The 23,762-nt window shown below is 61.8% G+C and overlaps 2 protein-coding genes across 3 annotated transcripts; both read right to left on the bottom strand.

Annotated features, from left to right (window-relative positions):
- Positions 1–4,163: 4,163 nt before the first annotated feature.
- Positions 4,164–5,071, bottom strand: OVCA2 (OVCA2 serine hydrolase domain containing). Its single transcript, XM_042026176.1, has one exon. The coding sequence runs from the start codon at positions 5,069–5,071 to the stop codon at positions 4,385–4,387; it is 687 nt and encodes a 228-aa protein (XP_041882110.1). The 3' UTR covers positions 4,164–4,384.
- Positions 5,072–5,461: 390 nt separating this feature from the next.
- On the bottom strand, positions 5,462–23,650 carry DPH1 (diphthamide biosynthesis 1). 2 transcript variants are annotated; one of them, XM_042026167.1, is made up of 12 exons: positions 23,342–23,390; positions 22,443–22,595; positions 20,088–20,151; positions 12,489–12,610; positions 10,667–10,821; positions 9,958–10,079; positions 8,697–8,765; positions 7,834–7,990; positions 6,803–6,903; positions 6,481–6,559; positions 6,042–6,173; positions 5,462–5,547 (listed from the first exon to the last, which is right to left on the bottom strand). In XM_042026167.1, exons 1-12 carry the CDS (start codon positions 23,388–23,390, stop codon positions 5,473–5,475), a joined length of 1,278 nt encoding a protein of 425 aa, XP_041882101.1. In that variant the 3' UTR covers positions 5,462–5,472. The 2 variants fall into 2 exon arrangements, with proteins under 2 accessions (XP_041882101.1, XP_041882100.1); XM_042026166.1 differs by lacking the exon at positions 12,489–12,610 and having other exon boundaries at positions 23,342–23,650.
- Between the last annotated feature and the right edge of the window lie 112 nt (positions 23,651–23,762).

Here is a 23,762-nt window from a genome sequence, read left to right as displayed (position 1 = left end):
CCCCCCGCCCCGTGCCCCCCCGCCCCGCCGCCGGTGCGGAGCGGGGCTGGTGGCGGGGCCGGCGCGGCGGGGACTGAGCGCGGCCCGCGGGGCCGGGGCGGGGGCGGCCGGGGGCGGTCGCAGGTTGCACAACCCGCCCGGCGCGGCCAGGAGATTCCTGAGCGGCGAAGTCAGAGCGGCCCGGCCTGCCCCGGCACCGGGCACCGGGCCCTCGGCAGCCGGCGGCGACCGGTGCTGGCCGGGCAGGGCCTCTCGCGGGGAACACCGGGGACCCACAGCCCCGGAGACGAAGAGAGGGGGCTGGAAGGGCTGTAGTGACCACACGGATCCTGGAAGGGAGGGAGGTACCTAATCCCGTGGGGATGTAGGGTCAGGCGTGGGTGAGGGTGGCAGCAGCAAGAGGACAGGGAGAGTCCCTGAACAAGAACCTCCAGTCCTGGGATGCCGCAGCACAGGGCTCCTGTGGGTGTCTCACCCAAACGGAGTAGGGGTCACGCAGGGTCCCCTGACCACACTCTCCCTCTCCAAAGCAGCCCCATTAGGATCCCTCACCCATCCATAGGGTCATGCACCTGGCAGCTCTGCTCTCACCCAGGCAGGCATAGCCACCACCAGGTCCCCAGGGGCCAGCAGGGCCACAGTGGGACATGGGAGCCGCAGGCAGGGGAGTATTGGAGGTAGCAGGTCCCCACTGTGCACTGCCACATCTCTTGCTTGTTCCCTTTGACTCCTGCTTTTCCCATTGCTGCCGTTGGTGACCAGCCAAGCACCTCACACCTCCAGCACATCCATGCTGCAAAGTTGCCACTGCCCCAAAACCCACCCTCCATCCCCTGGGAAACACCTCCTAGTTTGTCCAGGCCATGGTGACATCCGTGTCCCTTCCAGGGTACCCCTGGGTGAGGGGACATGTCCCGTGGGCAGCACTGTGGCCCCTTGGACCCCACACTCCAGCCCCAGAATGTTCCAGCTGCACTGTTGTTGTTTTGAAGGCCAAGTCTCTCCCGCTGACACCCTGGAATTAGTTTTTCTTCCAGAGTCCTTAAAAATATCCTGGATTCCTGACACTGGGACTTGTCTTCCAACGGCGCTTCCAAGCCACTAGGCCTGGGGCCAGCCGTCAGTGCCGGGGGACAGAGGCCATCCGGCTCCCGTGCTCCTCCTCAGCATGGAGATCGCGGCAGTGCTGGGAAGGACTGTGGTGCCAAGGAGGATCACAGCCCCTGCCACGGCCCCTTCCATGGTGGAACGGTGCTCAGAGGGGCACAGGCACAGCACAAACACTGCCTTACCTCAGCAACGCACCCAGCAGCTTCGGAGCATGTCCCTGCGCATGGCCAGGAGGGTGGGAAGGGTCTTTGTGGGACCTCCAAGCCACGACCCTACAGAGCCCGGCGGCTGAGGACACTGCCTGCAGCGAAGGTCCCAAGGGACTCTCCCAGACGGGATTTCCCTGTGCATCCCTGGGAAAGCACGTGGCCCCAGAAAACTTCTAGACAAAGCCTGTCACCCACTCCTGGTTTTGCCAAGTGGCATTCTGGCACCGTAGGAATTTAGGGTGGGCTGGGGGGGGCTGAGCCAGCAAAGCTGGCAGAGGCTGCAGGGAGAGGTGCTGCTGTTGCCCCCCCAAAGGCCGGATGGGTGCCCACTGGCCCCACACGCCGTTGTTGCCATCTGACAGCTCTTGGCGAAACGGCCTTTTGTGATTCAGCCGTGTTTATCCCAGCCCGCAGCCCGGCCCAGCGTGGGTTTCCATGGAAAACTTCCATCCAAAACAAGGAGAGAGAAGGAGCTACAGCAGGAGTGACTCAGCCACAACTGGAAGCTTCTGCGAGTGAAGCAGGGAAGGGGGGGCTGTTCCCAACGGCTTGGTCCTGCTCCAGCAGCGGGGCCCAGGGATGGTCCCGGCTCTCCCCTGCCCGTGCCACTGCCACCTCGCAGGCAGCAGCTTGGCAGGTTTGGGGGAAGTCTCGCTGTAAAACCATCTGGGAAACACGTCACCCTCCCGGAGCGCCCCCTCCCCACGCCTGTGCCAGGTCCTGCTGGTGGGGACAGAGGAGGAAGAGCGTGAGATGAGTAAGGCTCAAACCCTGGCACGAGCAGCACCTGACGCCAGGCTTGGCGGAACGTCGCTTTTTCCAGCACTGCCCACGGGAACCCCTACCGGTGCCTGGTGTGCCCCAAGTGGGTGGCTGGCAGGGTGGGCAGTGCAGTGACCTCGAGGTGACAGTGGCATAGGGGGAAGAGGTGCAGGGAGCTGGGGAGAAATGGCAAAAAGTCGGGAGTTTGCAGGGAAGAGGCAGCACTGGCAGTGCCTCCGCTCGTGCTGGGCTCCTCCTGCCCTCCCTGGGACGCTGGGAGAGGCCTGGGGGCTCTGCTCGCCCAAGCTGAGTGAGAGCTGGGACGACATCAGCCAGTTTTGTCTCCAGGCTCACCTCTGCGGGCAGCCAAGGAGTGTGGCTGCATCCCAAGAACAGACCTGGATCTGCCGGAGAGGCAGGGGCCAGCCCGAGGGCATGTCGCCAGCGGAAAAGGAGGGAGAGCGCAGGATTCCCCAGGCAAAGCCCTCCGTCCGGTGTGGACACGCCGTGACAGCCGTGGGAGCCGCTTCCCTCCTCCCACCACACCGGGGCCAAGCAGGACCTCCCTCCGCTGCTCACACAGGCACCTCCTGTGGACAAAGGTCGCGTCCATCTGTTTTTATTCATTTATTTAAACCGCTACAGCAGCTACCCGGCAGGAGCCATCTTTATGCAGCCCCTGGGAAAGGGGCAGCTACTGCAGCACCCCAGCTCAGGTCACCCATCCCTCCCCGAGACTCACCCGAGGGAGCTGCCTGCAGACCTGGGACCGTGCTGCTCACTCGCCACACCCTGGGCTTCTTCTTCCCCTTCCCTCTTCCCGGGAGCTGCCGGTGCCTCCCCGTGCCCCGGAGCTGCCGGGGGCCGCAGTGCGGGCGGGCGGGCGGGCGGCCACGGCTGCGGTGCCTCCCCCGCGCCGGGAAACACGACGGAGCGGGAGCTCGGCGATAATCAAACAGCTACCGGGGGCTGGCGAGCGCGGCCGCTGCCGTCCCTGCCCGGCGGCCCTGGCGTTCAGCGCGGGGAGAGCACAGACAAAGGCTCCGGTGCGTTGTCACAGCCGGTCGCCGCGTTCGGCCACAGCTGCAGCTGCAGCCGGGCGTGCAGCCCCAAGCTGCAGCACTCGCCCAAAAACCAGCTTCTGGTGTCCCCGATGTGGTCACCGAGGGGTGCAGACACCCCACGCCTTCGCAGCGGGTGTGAGACAGCCCACGTGAAGTGGCACAGCCTGCCAGCACTGCCCGAGCCCTGCCAGCCCCACAGGGCAAAGCAGCTGCAACAGCCACATCCTCCTGCCACCATCACCATCGTGCTGCTGGCGTGACCAGCAGCAAACCAGAGGGTAAAAACACGGCAGGTTTGAGAAACGCTCACTTCTGCTGGGCTGGTTTAACCCACGGCAGCTCCCAAGGCTATTCCCAGCTGAGTGAACACAGGAAGGGCTTCAGGAGCACAGCATCCTCCGGCCCTTGCAGAGCTGACATTGCACTGCCCCGCTGCTCAAGCAAGGGGAAAATTAATATTTTTCACCCAATTTCCCTTTCACCGACTCTACACCCCCAAGCCGTGGTTAGAGAAGCTCAGCTAGCACGACCCTCTCCCGAGACTGGTGCCCAGCGCTGAACTGGGCAGAAGCTGAGCAGGACACCTGCACCTGTAACAGCAATAAAGATTTTCGTGTGCTTCTGGATAATACAGAGCCAGAAACAGTGACAAGTTTTTCTCACTCACGAAGGCACTTCGTAGAGAGAAGATTCAACACATGCACACTGAGCCATCAGGCATTTTCATGCCTGAAGCAAACACCAGCCCTGGCACTGCCAAGGATGAGTGTTTTTCCAGGCCCAGACCAGCTGGAAGCTTGGCTTAGCAGATATTAAAAACCAGGAGTCTTTGGGGTGGAAAACTGCAGGAGCTCTGTGCTTTGCAGACACTTACTGTGGCTTTTGAGCAGGTATTTGAGTCTCTGAAAGCACCTTGCACACAGAGCAGCATCACCCTCCTGTCCTCAACCCCCTCCTCAATGTCACACCCCCACACTCGTGTTGCCTGTTACCTATATATGCTATATACATAATAATATATATTTTATATATATATCTGTATTATATACTCATGTATACAACAAAGCTGAAAAAGGAAGGGGAAAAAGAACCATTTAGCCTGGCCTGGGTGTACACTGAAGAGCAGAGTGTGCAGCGAGCTGTTCTCTGATCCCTCTGGAGGCATGGAAACAGTGATGCTTCACAGGACGGGTGGCTGCACCTGGCTCACCAGAGCCCTTTTTATTACAGAGCCCGTTCTCAAACCTCCCCAGCCCCTGGGCGCTCAGCCTGGCGCTGCGCGGGGCAGAACCGTTCCAAGAATTCCAGGTAGGCTTTCTTCTGCGCCGCAGCCGCGGGGATGAAGTGCCCGCCGGGGTGCGTGAGGACAACCGGCTCCACGAAGCACTGCGCCAGCTCCCTGCTGAGGGGTGCCGCGATGACGGCGTCGGTGTCCCCCACGATGTGCAGCGTGGGCAGGGCGATGGGCTCCCGGTAGAAGTGTCCGTGTGCCGGGGCGCGGCTGGCGAATCCGGCCACCAGCACGGCGAAGGCCACCGGGAAGCGCGGGTCGCCGCGGGCCCGCAGGGCGCACACCATAGCGGCCAGCGCCGCGCCCTGGCTGAAGCCCAGCAGCCCGTCGAAGGGCCCGTGCTCCGCCAGCGCCGCCGCCACGGCCGACAGAGACTCCTCCAGCCCCGCCGGAGCTGCCGCCGCTTCCCCCGGCTCGAACGTGCCGGGCCCAGAGAACCACCAGCCGCGGGGGGGATCGTCCCCGTCGGGGTCGTCCTCGGCGCCGGCGGGCAAGGGGTGCGGCGCGTCGATGGCCACCAGCTCGGCGCGGCCGCGCAGGGCCTTGCGGAGCGCGCCGGTGCGCTGGCGGAGGCGGCGGGCGCTCTGCCGGTACCCGTGCAGCGCCAGCAGCCGCAGCGGCCGCGCCTCCGCCATGGCCGCGCCCCCGGCAGCGCCACTTCCGCCTTCCGCCTTCCCGCCGAAACGCTGCGCGCTGATTGGCCGGAGAGGAGAGAGAGCGCGGCGCGCCTTCGCTGAGGTGACGCGCGCCCCCTGGCGGTGGGAGGTCGCCGGAGGCGTGAGGACGGGGCGGCACCGACGGGCGGGACGCGACCACCGGCGCGATCGCGGCGGCCGCGGGCAGGGCCGCAGCACGGCCTGGCCTTGAAAGGGCAACTCTCCGCGGGCAGCGGTGTGTTCACGTTACGGGGTGCATCCCCATTCATTCCAGCGACAGTAGAGGGGGGTCCCGGTGGTGCTTACCCTGGCGGGAGACATCGGCAATGCCCGCGCCTCTGCCGACGCCGGCTCCCAGAGCGCGGCAGCTGCGGCTGCACTCAGGAGGCTGCGGGGCCTCCGGTGCTCGGCTGCTCGCCACCCTCGGGCGGGGCGGGGGGCGCGGGCGGCTTCCCCTGCAGGGAGAGGGAGGGTCAGGGATGTCCCAGCCCCAGCCGGAGCTGCGATGAGCCAGTCCGTGCTCAGCCCACAGCACCGCGTGGGCCACTCTGGGGGGAATCCCCGCTTTCCCGGGGAGCCGCGGGGCTCGGCAGGCGCTCACCCCGCCAAGGGCTGGGGGGACCCGCGTGTCCCTCCCCGGGCCGGGCTGGCACTGTCCCCGTTACTGTTCGATGGCAACGACACCACGGGGTGGCGCTTTTGGTACGCGGCACCGGGCGGCACCAGGCACCGAGCGGCACCGGACACCGAGCGGCACCGGGTGGCACTGGGCACCGAGTGGCACCAGGCACCGAGCGGCACCGGGCGGTACTGGGCACCGAGCGGCACCGGACACCGAGCGGCACCGGGTGGCACTGGGCACCGAGCGGCACTGGGCGCTCAGCCCGTCCCGGTGCTCTCACCGGCCAGAGGGACGGAGCAGGGACCCGGTGACCCCCCCGCTGCCCACCTGTGCCGGCCGTCCGCGGCGCGGGGGCTGTGTGCCACCGTGGTTCACCGTCCAAGGCCCCAGGGACTGGCTGGCGTAGAAGTCCATGGGATAAGGCTGCTGCCACTCGACGTCCTGGAGAGCCACAGCAGCCTGCGGAGAGGACAGGGCATGAGTCCCGAGGGGGGCCTGCAGAGGAGGAGCTGGTGGTGCTAGGAGAGGTCCCAGCATCCAGCTTGGTGTGCCGAGGAGGGCACTGCTGGGGCAAAGCTCAAGGCACTGGGAATCCCACTGGTTTCACAGAAGATTGGATATCCCAGCAGCATGCCCGGACTGTACACGGAGCACAGATGGAGAGAGGAGGGGACGCTGTCTGGCTACAGGGACATCCCCAAGCCTGCTCTGGTGCATCAGCCCAAGCCAGAACTGGTCCCCCAAAACGGAGAGGAGGGGTGCTCACCTCATAGGGTGTCAGCAGTGGCTTGCTGAAGGCTTCTCCCCAGTCGATGGAGAGCCGGGGACAGGCTACCTGCACCCACCTGGAAGGGAAATGTCACAACGGTGATGAGCATTTTGGGAAGAACAAGCCACAGTGAAGCCCCTCAGCTGCACCCCTTACTGTGCCAGCACCACCCTGGTAAGGACAGCCATGTCCCTTCCCTGCCCCATGGACACAGCCATGTGCATGGTGACAGCAGGACAGAGGTGTCAGCGACAGCTTCAAACAGGAACTGGACAGGGATGGGGCACCCTGGGACTGGAGAGGGGCCAGCAGCACTCACACATCCACCTCTGGGAAGAGCTTTAACTTGCTGGGGAAGATCTCAGACAGCAGCACCCGCACGTAGGGCCGGCCCAGGGCGCGGAGACGCAACTCCAAGTGCTGTGGGGGGAAAAAGGCACCTGGCAGGGTTAGGATCCCCCAGCAAGCCCCCCAAGCCCTGCCCACAGCCCCTTCCTGGCATCAGACCCTCTGTGGGTCCCAGCTCTGCCCACGGCCCTGTCCCCTTGGCAGTCGTAGGCCAAGCGCAGTGTCAGGGAGTGCGGCCATGGCTCCGGCTTGCGCCCAGCTCTCCTCAGCACGTGCCTCAGCCTAATGAAGTAATTACTGCTCAATGACAACAATCTGTTCTCGTTAGCGGCTGCCTGCCCTGGGACACCCGCCTGTCGTGGGCTGGCTGCAGCCAGAGCTTTCAGGAGGAGGAGAGGGGCCAGAGATGTCCTTGTCTTCTGGAGCCGGCACTAATCACCCCCTGCCCAGCTGGCCCTGGCCGTGCCCGTGTCCTGCCCGCTGCGGAAGAGCAGCTGCTGGGACTTTGCTGTCCTGCTCTACCCACTGCTCCCTGCACTGCCTCAAATTTCACCTGTGGCTACCCCAGAATTTCTGGGTGTGAGCAGGACCACCGTGCTCAGAGGGCAGAACTCTGTTGTCCTGCTCCCCTCACCCAGCCGGGGTGCAGAAAGCGCCAGCACGGCAGCTGAGCAGGGGCACTGAACCTGATTGGAAGTTCATCCAATTAAAACAAACCCAGCCAATTAATTGCCAAGCTGTCTGGCAGAGCGGGGGGGTTCTCCAAGACTGGCCAGCTCTCCCCAGGAATGGGTTTAATGAGCCCTTGTCCAGCCTCCCTCATCTGCTGCTAATTGCCCACACAGATCGGGGCCAGTGGCCACCGATGGGTTGCCAGCAGTGCCACATCCACCCTCGCCCTGGCAGCGAGGACACCAATGGTGCCATTGCTCACCAATTCTTCCCCCCACCCAACAGCAGCACCGGGTGCCCCGGTGGGGACACTGGGGAGGGGGCTGGTACCTGCAGGATGCTGGGGGAGCCCTGACGCCCCAGCGTGCCCAGGATGAGGCCCCAGCAGCGGGCACTGGTGGCCGTGCGGATGGCGTCCTGCCGGGCGCGGTGCATGCGCTCGTGGCTGTAGTGCTCCTGGGAGAACACTTTGCTGTAGGGATCGTACCTGCAAAGCACAGCCAGGCTCACACGCACCCCTCATCACCTGCCCCCCCTCCAAATGATGCCCTCATTAGCACTAATTGCCTCCCACAGCATCTGTCCTCCTGGCTGATGCAGGACCCAGCCGGCTCGTTAGGGGACAAGGACAGGGAGAGGGACAAGTGTCCCACCACAGCACCCCAACACCCAGCACAGCCTCGGCTCCGTGCTTGGCTTCACACTCAGCTCCCCCCCATCGTGGCTCATCAATTATGAAGAATTCTTTGATTTGTTGCTTTGTTTGATGAGGAGAATTTTAATCAAATCCCACTCGGGTTTCGGCAGCTTCACCAGCGCCATAAACCTGACGTGCGCCTCCCGTTCGTAACAAACGACCTACTAGGAAATTCAGATTCCTCCAAATGGGCCCAGCCTTTCACTCCTGATATTTCATCTGCTTTCAGCGGCCTCATCATCGCGCTTTATGGCCTCTGCCTGCTGCAGCCGGGCTTTAATGGCTGCACCTCCATGAGCTTTCACAGGTACTTGTCAAAATGTTTATATTCAGATGGAGTAAATGGCTGGTGTTCATCTCCCCCGAAGCACCTCCTTACCCACCCCGTGGCCTCTCACCTGCCCATGCCTGCTGCAGGCAGCTGCCTGCCCAGCCCTGGGGACAGCTGGGGAAGCTGGGGTGCTCCCCACCATGGGATGGGAGTGGGTGCCTGTACCTGTATGCAGGTATCCCAGGGTTGGCAATCATGATGGACTCCAGGTGGAAGCGGCCGTCGCCCAAATACCTGCCGAGAGGGGAGGGAGAGCTGTGGCACTGGGGAACAGCAGCACCCCATCCGTGTGTCCACCTGTTTCCCAAGCTGCAGCACAGTGGAGATGCCAGGAATCCAAGCTCCTGTGCTGGGACCCAGGGGCAGCGGGCACAGCCAGGGCTCCATGGCATGGCAGGGCTGGAGAGGCAGCCATGCTCGGAGCAAGGAGGGGTGCTCACACCGGCACGGGGTGGCTGGGAGCTGCTCCATCTCAATGGCTGCTTCTAGACGTTGCTGCTTCCATTTCTAATCGGATTTCCAGTCAGCAATTACATTTCAAAGCCTTTCATTCAGCTGCCCTAATGGAGTGAGGGCTTGGAAAATGAATTCAGACGTAAAACTTGACTAGATTTTGCCCTTAATTGGAGAATGACATTTTGGGAGATCAAAGCTAATTTGTCTGCAAAAGTTAGCCCCAGAGACAGTGCAAAGAAGAAAATAGTAATGCAGGGAGGACGCAGGTAAGGCCAAGTGCACCTGCACGGGCTGGTACCGCACCACTGCTCCTCTGCCAGCTGAAAGGACCCACTCTCACCAATGCAGTGCCAGCCTGGCTGCCCCTGCCTGCTCCTGATGTCCTTGGAGAGATGGGAAGTGGCTCAGGATGAAGCCAGAGCTCCCACCAACCGCACACCCAGCAATCCTGAGCCTGGCTCCCTGCACGGCCATGCTTGGAAAGGCAGCAGTGCTGTTGGCTCCCGGCAGTGCAGGCAGGAAGCTCAGCAGGGCCCAACCCACACCTGGGCTCCCCGGCTCCCCCCAAGGGTGGGGTCTTTGTATTTATTTATTCTGCGGCACACTGTATTCACAGTACATTAAGCATTTCCATTACCTAAAATAATTAGGTGATAGGAAGCGAAGTGCTCCCTCTAATTTGCTGTCCTTAAATAAAATTAATGTTGCTGTGATGTTGGGCCCCGGCCATTTGTCTTTTCCAATTATCCACCCGCCCTTCCATCTATTATCTATTCTGATATACGACTCAATTATTTCCTCTGTGCTACAAGCACACGCCACTTAAAGCAGCACAAGGAGCTGAAGGGGGCCCAGCCCAGCCTGTGGATTGTCCCTCACCACCTCCTGAAATTGCACAAAACCAGGCAGAGGGTGCAGGATGACAAGCCTAGGCCAGGCAGGAGGGTGCTGAAGGACCCTGGGTACTTACACAATGGCATCTGTGTCCTGAGCAAGCCGGGGTGACGTACAGCCCAGGATCTCTCCTGGGGACAGCGGCTTACACTGGGGCACACACACCTTGTACTGGGAGCGCAGCTCCTGTGACACTGCCTGTGGGAGACGTGGGGTCAGCAGGGACAGACCATGGCACAGAGGGTGGCTGAGGACCCCTGGGAACACCCCAGCTCTGTTGTGTCCCAGTGGAGGGGAACCAGCCCGCTCTGGGCGGCCCCGGGAACAGCCTGGTGCAGCCAGGATGCTCAGTGAGGCTCAACCAACGTATCAATTAAAAGACAAGGGAAAAGGCTTAACGCTTGGATAGCCCCGTGTTTAGATAGACACGGCTCAAGAGGCTCATTCATCTCCTCCCATCCTGCCCAGCCGGCCGTTCAGGGGCAGACAGACAGACCCGCCGGAGCTTCCCTGGCTGCTGCCGGCACTGCATCAAAATGCCAAGTGCTCCAGAGCCTGCCCTGACATTTCCAGAGCAGCTCCCGGGGGAGCTGGGGAGGGGGTGCCGCCATGAAACATTGATCAGAGTTATTATAAAGTACTTGATCAACATTATGGCAGCAGCACATTATTGCAGCGACTCGTCAGATGGGAACCAGCTCCACCAGCACCCTGGGGCAGCTGCTCCCAGGGCTGAGCCAGGGGAAAATTCAGGGGGAGACAAAAGCCAGAGATCTCCACCTCACCTGCACCGTGGAAACGAACTGGATGGTGCTGACCAGGGCCAGGGAGGTGCCTGCTGCGAAGTTGAAGCGAATGGTCTCAAGGAAATGGGATGCATCGATCTTTATGTCCACGAACACATAGAGCATCTTCAGCCCCTGCGTGGAGTCGATGGGAACTGGTGACGGGAAGAGACAGAGTCTGAGTGTGGGGTACACTCCAGTGAGCCCCAGGCTTTTCCTGCCTGCAGCTGAGGGATAAAGCATCCCTATGCCCCAAACTGTCCTGGTATAGGCAGGGTGGGCTGTGCCACCCCTCTGCCTGTGCTGGCACCCAGGGCAGGGGGTGAAGACGGGAGCCACGGAGAGCACCCGCTCATTTCTCTCCAGATAATGGCAGCCTGGGGAATCAATGAACACAAATCTAATTACCCCTGGTGCTAAGAAGCCTTTGTCACCACGATTAAGTGAATAATTAAAGTACACAGAGTCCACATCGATCTGCAGCTCCGCATTCACTTCCCATTTTGGTGCTCTTTGCCTGATCACAATTAAGTGCAAATTACTCCCTCCTGCGGGGCACGTGGGGCCAGGAAGGAGCAGGAAGCATCCGTGTGCCTCACCACTGGCCACCATGGTGACAGGACCACCATGGGCAGCTCAAAAGGAGCCCAGTATCCTCACAGCAGCCCGTGGGTAACCCAGTGTGCCCTGTGACTCACCCAACTCAGAGCAGGCAAGGGCGACAAGGCCATGGGCAGCAGATGGCAGCTGGGCTGGTGACAGTCAGCTGGGCAGTGCCTGCCTGTCCCTTCAGGGAGCAGCTCTAGCTGATGTGACTCCCGTTCCCTGGAGTAGCCTGATGGATATGGCCCCTTCCTCCCCTTCCCGCTGTTCATTCATGAGCAGCAGCCTACAAACCAAGAGTTTTATACTCCCTGTGCCAGTGGTGCCCATAACCCTCCTTCCATAACAAAGCACCTAGCACACGTATTTATCACACAAACGCTCACACCGACGTGGCTTTCAGGACAGAGTTCTCAACTGGGGAGTCAGTATTTCATACAGAGCCTGATGCAATTCTTCAAGCCCATTTATAGGGCCCCATAAATGTCCAGGAGGGCTGCCAGGTGCTGGGAGCGTGGCAGCAGCAGGGATGCACACGCTTGCCATTCACTATGGCAATTCTGCAGATCCACCTTAAAACCCAGAGCGTCTTATTGTTATTTTTGGGCTGATTCCATCCTGGGTGGACTTCAAAGTTAGCAGCATCTGGGACAGCAGCGCAGTTTCCATGGCAACTGGAGCCAGAGTACCATCCGCCTGGGGAGCACACAGCCTCCTCCTCCTCCCTTCCCCGCCCAGCCTGCACTGTACCCACAAAGCTGCCTTTCCCCGCCCCGGGGCGAGCAGGACCCCCAGGCCCTCACTCTCCTCTGCCATCATTCCCTTCCTCATCACTCCACAGAGGCCAGGTGGGGGGCAGGAGCAGCCTCATCTCTGCTGGCAGCTCCTGGGCCAGCGGGGTCCTGCCAAGCCATGGCCTTGCTGCTCTGCTCTTGGGCACAGGGCTGGATCTGATGCCGCAGCTGAACAGGATAAGCACGCCCTGCTGCGCCCAAAATCCTGCCCGTGAGCAGCCACCCAGCCAGCCTGGCCCCATCCAAAGCCAGCAGCTGAAGCTGAAGAACAGAATTTGGGAAGGGATTAGCCTTTGGCACTAAGTCTCCGAGCTGGCATCAAGAGGGGTGTGGAGTTGCTCGGTGTGGCACGGTGGCAGCGGCACAGCCTCCACCGTGCCACACACGGCCACCCCAGCGGCACCCCGGGGCTGAGTGTCACCTACTCAGGCAGCTGTGTCCATAGTGCACCAGGAAGTCAGCGCCCAGGGCCCGGGCCGTGTAGTCGTCCACACAGCAGGCGCCGTAGGTCACGTCGCCCATCACCACCGCCTGTGCATCCGTGAATCTGTGGGAAGGTGCAGCACTGAGGGTCACAGCTGTGTCACCACAGCCCAGGTTCTGCCCCCCAACCTCATGGCATGTCACTACCAGGGGACCCCGCGCTGCCACCGAGCCACACGCCGAAGAGGACAAGCCCTGGCTACTCTCCGAGATGTCAACATGATTAAGCTGGAGAGCGGTAATCCGCCTCTTCAATTGGGTAAAGCTGTTTGCAATTCAGCGGATTATCCACTCATCAAACAACACGCTGCCAGATTCCTAATGCTCCAGAGGGGAGAGCAGCAGAGGGAGACCCGGCACAGCGTGGTGCCACCGCTTCCACCAGCCAGCCCTGGGGACAGCAGCCACCAGGATGAGCAGAACAGCTGCCCTGGCATCCCTTGCGGTGCCAGCCAAGCCACCATCACCCCATGCCTGGGTACCGTGTGAGCCAGTGAACCCAATCTGCACCTGGCTGTGTCACCCCTGGATGCCGGTTTGGCCAAATTGGGTGACCCCCAGAAGAGCTGGTGCCTAAATGGCACTTGGAAAGGAAAAGCACCTAACTACCACTGGTGCTGCCCACTACCCCCAGCGCTCCAGTCCAAACCCACCTGGCACCTGGCAGCCTGTGGGTGAAGGGGCACATACCAGCACTGAGCAGCAAAGCCAGGGCTCTGGCATGATTCAGAGGCGCCACCTTTGTGGGTATTTTATTGCACCATTTTGGGGGATTATTAGCTTGGCTGCCTTCCCAGGGAGCTGCTGCGGCAGGATGAGAGCAGGTATCGCGATGACAAAACCCTGCGCCTGGAGGGGCTGCTTAAACCAGATGCTAATTCCTTATTTACTCGAGGAAGCCGCACCAGCAGCTGGAGCTCGGTGCCAGCGGGGTCCCCCCAGCTGCTGGCACAAGGTTGGCGTGAGGGGACCAGGGAAGGAGGAGGCCCTGGCACAGAGTCACCCCCTCCAGCACCCAGCGCTGGCTGGGGGCCAGGGTCCCGCGCTCCCCCCAAGCGCCAGGCAGGGAGCGTTACGTCGGCGGCAAGAATAGAAATGGTGGGCAGAGCTGGGCAGATGGCAGAAGGTGGAGAAATGGTGGAGCGTGCTGAATATTAACAGCTCCGGCCCATCCGTCAGCGCCCGGGGAGGGGGACAGGGGAGTAGCTCTGATGGAGCACCCCCGAGGAGGGGGCACAGCCATCCTCACCTCCCGCATCCAGCCTGGGCAGCTCCCACTCCACACGGTTTTCCAGGGGTTGGGGATGCAGCTGGGGAGCGTCAGAAGATGGGCTGGATCCTGCCAGCACCCAAATCCCGCGATTCCTCACGGCCAGCGTGGCCTGGGTGGGAGGATGGCTCCTCCACTGGCCACGCCATGGGGCTGGGGGCTGCCAGTGAAGGTTCGAGAAGGCTCTTCGCACCCTTTGGAGCCCCCAGCCCCCTCCTCTAATGAGAGGTGATGAGATGAACATGAATCAGACTCCACACATCTCAGCAAAAGTGGAAAATTATTCAGCTCCTTAAGATTCAGGATGGGGAGGTCTGACTCAGAGCGGCAGCCAGCGCCGCTTAATTTTTTATAGATTAAAATGTATGCAAATTGGCCCAAACCCCAGAGAAAGTCCCTGGGGGTGAAGAGCAAGAAAGTGAAATAGCAACGGTGGAAGGAGGAGGGCAGAGGTGCCCGTGGCCCTGTCCGGTGTGCAGGGCTGCAGCTGGGCAGGGAGAGACAGGGCTGAGCCCTGTCCTGGCCACGGGCAAGATTCCTCCTCTGGCTGCAGGGAGCGGAGTCACAGCTGAGCAAAGAAGCCACGGGATGATGCTTGGTGAGGAGGGAACCCAATGAATGGTGCTGGCAAGGCCAGGAGCCTGGTGGTGCTGCAGGAGAGGCTCCAGGACGGCACACACCGCGATCACCCGCTCCGGCTGGGCTGGACAATCGAGCGGAGCCGTAATCATCTCCCGAGACAAATCAAAGGCAAGCGCCAGGGCCTCCCCTTGATGTTTTAATCAGTTCGGTGTTGCCAGAGTCTTTCATCAAACTACAGAGGAAGGAAATGTCAATTAGCAGCCACCTGCCTCCGACACGGGCTGGGGAACTGCTCACCAACCAGCCCGGACCAGGACGTGGACAAGGGGCAGCCACGGGAGCGTCCTTGTCGGCGTTTCGTGTCCCTGGAAGTCGTAACAGCCGCAGATGGGTCCCAGCAGCGTGCTGGCAGTGGTGACAGGGATGTCCCCACCCAGCGTCTAGACACTCATTACAGCTGGGAGCTCATGAATATTGAACACGTGGGGAGGTTATTCATCTTTTACGTCCCGCAAACCCCGGCTCATTCTGAAAAACCGCCTGGCCTTAGCATTTTTCTCATCTCCCCCTAATTCATTATCTGCTCCTTTAAACAGATGGCTCCCAAAATCCCATTTATAAAGCGCCATGCTCAGCACTGGCAGGATGTGCTCCAGGGCGGGCCAGGTCCCGGCCACGCTCCCAGCTGGGACCCCCAGGCCCTCCCAGCCCAGCTCCCCAGTGCAGGATAGAGGCAGCAGCAATCAAGGGACAAGTTTGGGGGCTAAAATCGCTGGGTCAGAGACATGCACACACGGGGCCTGCACGTCTCCAAGCATGGGGTAGCCAGTCTGTGTCACCTGAGCACAGGCACTTGGCTGGAGCAGCCCTGATTTATCCCAGCCCCTCGAAAAATGAATGAGAGCATTTGCTGCTGGCAGGAGCGCAAGGTCCCTTGGCAGTGTGTGAATGATACAGTGCTGGTCCTCAAGCCATGAGGCAGAGCTGCTCTCCCCCAGCAGGGACGAGTCCTCAGCCCCTGTGTGTCCATCAGCCCTTGGTGGGGAGGGGACTGAGGGGACTGGGCTGAGAGTGGCCAGTCCTGGCACCACGGGGCTATGGGAGGATGGAGCCAGCACTGGGATGCCTGCATGTTGTGCTGGGAACAGGGACATGGTGCAGACTGCCCCTTGCTTCACAGCCCCCTGCCTCACCTGCATGTGGCCCTGCACATACCCCACAACCACCCCATGATCACTCCACAAACCCCACACCCACTGCCTGCCCTATGCCCAATGCCAGCGTGTCCCAGGACACCCGTGGGGGCTGAGCCCAGCTCTGGCTGAGAACAGGGCACTTAATTAGTGGAGAAGTCCATCACCAAGCCCCATTACCAGACTCCCAGCTTCATTAGCACAGGAAGCCTGCACATAATTAAAATAACGAGTTTGCGATTTCATTGCAATTGGTGCTGGAGGAGGCCAGCTGCAGCTGGGCAGTGATGGGGCCTCACAGAGCTTCTGCAAGTGGAGCAGGATGGGGAGAGGTGGCTGCCCCACAGACCCCCAGGGGCAACCATCTCCAGCTGGGTCCCCTCCCCTGAGGGGACTTCCCACTCTGTCCTCACTATAGGTGCCAGGGCAAACACCACCATCCCAAGGGGCATGTCCCAGGGCACCCCAGTTTTGCTGGTCCCGTAGCAGCAAAAAATCCCAAAATAAGGCAAACCAAGGGCCAGTGCTTGTTGGTTGTAAAGCCACCACGACCATCCTGTGCCTGGATGGTGCCTGTCCCCTCTTCACAATGGCCAGGCCACAGAGCTCTGTGGGATATGAGGAAGTGGCATGGGGCACATGGTGGTGGGCACCACACCTGTGCTGGCACATCCCAGCCCTGGGAGGTGACAGCCCTGTAGACCCCACACATTCTGCCCTGCCCTATCCCCCTGGCGCAGCCACCACCCGGGTAGAAGGTTTTGAACATCTCCAATGAAGTGAGAACTTCATTCCTCCTAATGATGCTGTTGTGTGGTTAATGACAGTGATTGAATTCCCCTGCACAGCGTGCACCCGCTGCCAGCGCCTCCAGGTTGTGCTTAAAGGACAAGGGGAGAAGGGAAGGCAGCGCTGGCCAGCAGAGCCATGGCACTGTGCAGCTGAGGCCAGATCCTGACCTGTGTCAGTGTCCCAGGGTGGCCTTTTGGGACCTCCTGGTGATGCTGCCAGCTTCATCACAGCATTCAGTGCCACACTGCTCAGTGCCACATGGCAGACCTGCCAAGGGACCTGGTGCCTGCTGGCGCTGGGAACCTGCTGGGCACACCAGCCATGGCGCCGGCGACTGCTGGGCACACCGGTCATCAGGGGCTGTTTTGTCCTGGCATTTCAAGCTCTGCCACAGCTGTTGGGCTGGGCACACAGATGTTTAACTCTTTATTGCTCAACCAGGACCTGCTGTCAATCCAAAAAGTCCCCATATGTTCCTGAGTCACCAGGATGAGACTTGGATGGTCTGCGTGCCTCCAGCACGGCCTTGCACGGATCTTCTTCATTGGGAGTTGGGAGGTGTTTAAAGCTGTGGCAGAGCAGCCTGTGTTGGCATCAGGACACCCCTGGGCCCCGCTGCCATTACCCATCCCCGCCACTGACTAGCAGGAGCCTCTCACCCCATCGTGGCACAGGAAGACAGAGGGATCAGCAGCTGCGAAGCCTGACAGCCGACTTTATTAACACGGAATCAAAAGCCCAGCTGAGAGCCCAGCTGATCCGTCTGCTCCAGCCCCGGCAGGGAGGGGAGCAGGGGTCCGCTCCTGGCTGCACAGCCCCCAGCTGCAAGCTGGTGGTGCAGGGGGACACGACTGCCACCTTCCCGGCACGACAGCGGGTGGGCTGGGGGGCTGCCCCCTCACCGAGCCGTGGTCCGAGCTCCCCCCACGTGGCTCTCCACGCTGCCGCCCCCCAGCACGAGTTTCCCTCTGCCGAATTACATCAGCCGTGACAAATGGAGCCAATTTGGAAGGTGCCGGGAGCGTCGTGATGCGGCGCCGGCAGCGCGCAGACCCCGGCCCTGCTCCCCCCCTTCCTCACAGCCGGCTTGCCCCGGCACAGCTTTGACAATGACAAACCTATTAACGGTAATTAACTGGCCTCACACCGGTCAATGCTCCGAGTGTGCTCTCGGTTTCAAAGGCTGCAGGCTAAGAACCCCACGGCGCCTCTGATGCTTCAGCTACATCTTCATCCCCCACAGCCCCTCGGGGCTCGGCAAGTGCCAGTGCAGAAGCTGGGAAGCTCAGACCCCTCCCCTCCTTACCCCACGGGGCTCCCCAGGGGCCTGCTCACTCCCACATGGCAGTGAGGGACGTGGTGACACCACCAACCCACTGCACGGGGACAGACAGACGCAGAGTGAGCACCGTGTCCTCCCCGAGCCGCCTGTGATGCGGGGGAGTGAGCCACGTCCCCGCTCTCAGCTCTCCCCAGCACCACCAGGCCACGGCACAAATATTCTATTAAAAGGCAGCTCCAGCAGAAGGGATAAATATTCCGTCTGAGTGGCAGCTGACACGGCTCCAGTTCAACCGGAACACACAGGGGTGGGCACTGTCACCCCAGGGGCACCAGCCCCGGGCATGGCTCTGCAGCCAGCAGCAGAGAATGTAGCGGGAACTCACTCCCCAAACTCCCACCAGCAAGGACAGGAGGCTGTGGGGATGGACTGGGGAAAGGGGCTGCTTGCTGAGCAATGCCCCCCGTGGGCACAAAGGTATTCCTGTCACGCTCAGCTCTCACATCCTCTCTGTCACCAGAAGGGGACACCAGCCCGGAACTGATGGTACCCCAAGCACCTGTCCCCAGCCTGGCCATGGCAGCCAGAGCACACGGCTGCAGCGATTCCTGTCACATCGGAGGCTCATCCGGCCCCAGCACTGGGTGAGGAGGGCCAGCAGGAGCGGGCGGCCAAGCTGCAATTCCACATTAATGCTGGCGATGAATATTAATAGCAGGAAGAGGCAGGAACTAACGAGGCCACCTGCCGATTCACACCTCACCTCTGGCAGTGTAACTGGTCCTGAGTGTGTCCCCGAGAGAGTGGACACAGGGCTGGGCTCACTCCTGCCCACAGCCACAATCCTCTGGCTGGCAGTGCTGGTACCCAGCACAGCCACATCCCAGCCAGGATCACGGATGGCACCCAGTGCTCTCAGTAAGGGACTGGCAGTGGGGTGTCTCTGGGTGATGCATGGTGGCAGCGAGGGAAGGATACGGCCCTCCTGCTCAGCCTTGACGCCATCCCACATCCAAACACCATCCCATCAGTGCCCCCACATCCCTTCCCTTGGCTGGGCACCTCCACCCACGCAGCACCCATCTCCCACCAGCACCCCTCACCAGCCCTGTGGAGCACCCCCAGCAAAGAGGGCGAGTCCAGCAAGGACTACAGCACCCCAGAATCCACCCGCACCCCGGCATTCAGCACCCTGGAATCCACCATCCACCGGGAAGTGGGGCTTAAGGTTTCATTCAGATAAAAGAGCCCCTTAATCCACTGCCTTTGAAGTCGGAGACATGAAAGCGGCTGGGTGCCAAAGCCGGAGAGGAGGCAGCTCCACTTAAAGGGACAAACCCACACAGAGCTGCCCACACTCGCACCCATCCCCTGCCCCCCGTGCCCATCCCCTGCCCGTGCCCACCTTCCCACCCAGTGTGGGGCTGCCGCGATCCCCGCGGGGGAGACGACGGCAAAGTGGGGACAAAGCCCACGGGCACGGCTGCCTTCCCACCCGGCTGCCTTCCCACCCGGCACGGCAGCGGCAGCTTGGCTCAGGGTGGGGAGGCGAGGCTGCCGGCCCCGGGAAGGCAGCTGCTAATGAGTGCCACGACCCCGATGGCAGACGAGGCACGAAGCGCTATTAGCACTAATTCATTGTGCTAAAACAGAGAGGGGCTGTGGAGGGGGCTGTGGTGGGTGGGGAGGAAGGCAGGCGCGCTCGGCAGGAAAGAGATCACGGCCAATTTCTGCAAGGTGCCTGCATCCACTGTCACTGCACAGCCCAGCTCCTCTCTGGTGCCTCAGCCTCGCCTCTCAAGCGGCACAAAAAAATCAAGAGAGGAGCTGCGGTCAAGGGGTCACCCAGCAGGAGTGACCCTTTCTGTGCTATCACCATGGCCTCGAGCCTCCCCAGCCGCAGCAAGGCTGCCCCTGAGCATCTCCGTGCTGGGCAGCGTGGCTGCACAGGCAGGACGAGGCCATGGGGGAGGAGGACGGGTCCGTGCCGCAGCGGTGGCCCTGCTGCCAGCCCTCCCCTGGCTGTGCTGCCGTGGCGAGCACGCGGGCACCGGGCTGGCGTCAGCCGGTTGTTAACACGGCTGCTCCCCAGCTCCAGCACCCCCGCGGGGGCCCCGGCACGCTGAGCCTGTCAGCAGCTCCCAGCACAGAGGAGAGGGAAGGAGAAGCCAAGCAGCGAGGGCTGGGCTGGCACCGTGCTGGTCCCTGTCCCCAGGGCTGGCAGCAGGTCCCCGTGACCTGCCACAGGGCTGCCCAGCTGTGCCCAGCCAGGCTGTGGCCCCACGAGGGCAGCCACAGCATCCCCTCATCCATAGCCCTGGGCCTCATCCTGCCCAGTGGCCACTCTATTCCCAGCAATAGCCCTCACCCCCTCCCCAGCCCTGGAGCCCAGCAGGGAAGCAGGGAAAAGCCGTGGTCTTACCGCTCAATGATGTCAGCGATGGTGCAGGCGAACATGAGGAGCCCTTCCGGCATCTGCAGGGCCACTGGGAAGAGAAACACCCACGGGGTTAGGAGGGGCTGGAAGGGCCATCCTGAAGTGAGGACCAGCTCAAGGTGCAGCCACAAACCACCCTCCCCAAACCAGGCAGGCGTTGGCCAAAAATCTGGGTGGCTCTGGCAGCTGGGGTGCACACCGTCCTGCCTTGGGCTGTATCCACTCTCCCTGTGCACACACCTCATCCCTCTCTGAACCTGCTGACACTGCTGGTCTCTCCCGCTTCCCACAGTAATGACTTCCAGATTTTAATTATGTGCTGTACAGGAAAAGGTATTCTTCTGTTTATTTTAAACCTGCTTCTAATAATGTAAATGCGTGCCCCTGGTTCTCCTGGTACAAGAAAGAGTGAACAATCATCCCCTGTTCAGCCTCTCCACATCATTCACAATTCTACCTCCCTATCATATCCCCCTTCGTTCACCTCTTTTCCAGCTAAAGGATCTAAATCTATTTTCTATATCTCTCCTTATACAGAAGCTGCCCCAAACCTTTGATCATCCTCGCTGCTCTTCTCCACGCTCCCCTCTCAGCTTCTCTCCCCATTTCAGGAGGGTGGCCAGCAGCAGCCGCAGCATTGTGCCTTGCAGGAATTTATTCAACAACAAATTATGTTTCCTCATTTGCTCCCTCCTCACAGTTCAGAACAATCCCTCTTCCTCCAAAGGCCAGCAGACTGCCCAGTGCCTGGGGCCCAGCCAGGAGCCCCCCACGGGGCGGTGGGGAGGAGCAGGGACCACGACGGAGGAGGTGAATGGAGGAGGCCCCATTAATCCTGTTGTTTCGCCTCCCAATCCCACTAAGATATCCCAGCTTTCATGCTATCTATCCAAACACTCCCTCCAGATTCCCCTCCAACAAAGTCCCCATGCTGCCAGGCCCAGCCCGCTGGCCATTGTGGAGCTGTGTAAAGGCTTGGCTCAAATCGGGCTGATCCCACCCTGTTCCAACCTGCAGGGCCCAAGGGAAGCTGCACGTGCTCTGCCAGCCCCTGCCTGACCTGGCAGGGATGAGGGCTCTGTGTCCCAGCATCCCTCAGGCCATTTGAGACCATTTTGGCCCATTTGGGGCTGCCCTCCACCCCAGATCTGCAAACAGGGGGTTGGCAGGAGGCAGCTGGCTTGCTCTCCACCGTCACAGCACGACGACAAGGGGTGCCCCCCAGCCCCCCCCAAACCCCACAGCAGGCAGGGCACAGGCAGGGCAGGCTGCAGCCCGGTGGGAGGCTGCGTTCCCCCAGCAACGAGTCCCTGGCTGGTCTCTGCACACGCGGATTTTTAAATCCCAGCACGGCTGGCTGGCTGATGGGCTCTGCTCCCAGCTCGGAAGCCTAAATCCCAGCCGCATATTTACATTTAATTAGGAGGTGCCAAGCAGCAAAACACAGCAAGGAAAGCCAGAGCAGCACGGCTGGGCGGCCTCGCCATGTCCTGATGGGACACGTCCAGCCCTGACTCCCACACCGCAGCTGGAATGCACCGGGCAGCTCCACACCCTCCAGCCCTTCGGCATCGCAGCCGGGAGCAGCTCAGCTTCCAGAACATCCCCCGTGACGCCTGCCAGCCCTGCCAGCTCGGTGGCAGCAGGCAGAGACGTTCCCAGGTGGATGCAAAGCATTTCAAATCTGGCTCCGCCACACGGCCCCACGAGCAGCCCCTGCCTGCGCGTGAAGTGAGGGTGGGGACGCCGCTGACACCCGGGGATGGAGGGGTAGGCTCCGTGTCCTGCTCGCTGTAGTTGATCACATATTGCTCAGTGGGATGCACAGGCTGTGCAGGGAAAGCCCTGGCACCGCTCCTGAAGCCTTCACAATCGTTCCCCACTCCTCTGGGGCTACACAACCCTCTGAGGAAGGTTCAGAGCCCCCAGGACCCCGAGGAAGGTTCAGAGCAGAGAGCAGCATGGCCTAGCTCCCTGCCAGCCCCGCCCCGGTGTTGTGGGGCTCCCTCTTCCCGGCCCCGGCAGCGTGTTAGGAAAGTGCAGGGAGAGAGGAGAGAGGCAAGAGGAGCACAGCAGGGACCTGGCCAGCATCCCAGACACATCTCCAGGCTGACAGGTCCGCGCAGCTCAACCTGTCCTGTCCAATGTGATTATAATCCAGAGATACAGATCTATTAACCCCCCTCGAGAGGAGGAGAGCTCGCCAAGACAGAGCCTAAACACGCCGGGGCACAGCAGCAGCTCGGCCCCACCCCTGCCCCATGGGGGTCCCACTGCGGGGGAGGGGCTCAGCAGCACAAACCAGCCCCAAAACCGCTCATTCCCCGGGTCAGCGCTCACCCTTCTTGGCCTGAGCCTGCCGGATGCGCCAGATGGTCTTGGGGATCTCGAAGTTGTAGTTGGGGGGCAGGGCCTCCGCCGCCTCCCGCAGCTCCGCGTTCCCGAGGATCTCCTCGGGGATCTGCTGTGCCACGTGCCGCGCGGGGCCTCGGGCTGTGGGACAAACGGGGGCACCCAAAGGAGGGATCAGGAGGGCACAGCAGCCCGCACCCCACGGGCCACCAGCATCCTTGCTGTTCTCATGTCAGTCCTTGGGTCCAGCGGGAGAAGGGTCGCTGTGCTCAAACCCCTAGGGACAAGCGGGGAAAAGGGGTGGGGTCCTGCCCTTCACGCTGGGGGCAGATTGCTGGCGCTTTTTTGGGGAACAAGGCTTTTTTTAGCCCAGAAAGCACCGCTGTAACTATGTGAAACGCTGTGAGTGCAGCTGGCTGTCCGCACACCGAGGGGACACCACGCACAGCCCCTCACAGCTCATCCGCCAGCGCCCCGGCAACACCCTAATGCGCCCCTGTTTCCCCAACAAGGGGATCCCGTTATCCCACCGGGAAAAAGCCACCCAGCGCCGGGTGATCCATCCCCGGGAGCCTCATCCTGAAGCCGCCCCCCGACAGCAGCCGCCCCCCTACATCTCGGCGATGCCAGAGTGCGGCGGGGGAGTGACAGCAGGGGGATTATTCACTATTTCCAGCCCAACACCGGCACTCACGAGCCACCAAACCCTCCCCGCACGGCCCACGGGACAACCGACAAAGGGCCAGCTGGGCCGGGCCGGCGGCGGGGGTGGCCGGGCCGGTGGCGGAGCCACCTCCCGCCGCCGGCCCGGCCTCCCCCGTCGAGGCAACCAAAGCAGCGCCCGGTAGCGGCACCGGGAGCCCCGCGCTGACCCGGTCCCAGCCCACCTTTGGCGGGCACCGGGGCCGCGCTCCCGACCCGCACGGGGGCCGCCATGGCTGTGGCGCACATGGAGGCGGGAAGGCAGCACTAAGCGATCCCCGCGCGAGGCCGAAGCAGTCGCCGGCCGAGAGATCGAGCGGAGGCGCGCACCTGCGGGCCCCGACGGGACGGGCGGAGCGGCGGGGACCGAGCGCTCCCGCCACGGTCCCGACGGGACACTGGGTGTGCAGTGGGGTGTGACAAGCGCTGCGATGGCGGGGCTGTCCGCCCTTCACGTCGGGGACGTGGTCCCGCCGCATCCCTCCCGGTGCTGACAGCTTCAGGGTTAACGGTCTTAACGTTAACAAAGGGACGGGGCGGGGGCACCGGGGACGTTGTCATGGTGACGGGTCCGTGTTCCCCCCGCCCCTGTCGTGGGGCAGAAGC

This window comes from Corvus kubaryi, unplaced genomic scaffold, assembly GCF_017639235.1.
Source record: "Corvus kubaryi isolate FWS band 111438036 unplaced genomic scaffold, C.kubaryi_AGA036_p1.0 37284, whole genome shotgun sequence".
Classification (NCBI taxonomy): domain Eukaryota; kingdom Metazoa; phylum Chordata; class Aves; order Passeriformes; family Corvidae; genus Corvus; species Corvus kubaryi.
The sequence above is the reverse complement of the archived record's forward strand: the minus strand, read 5'-3'. Positions and strand labels throughout refer to the sequence as shown.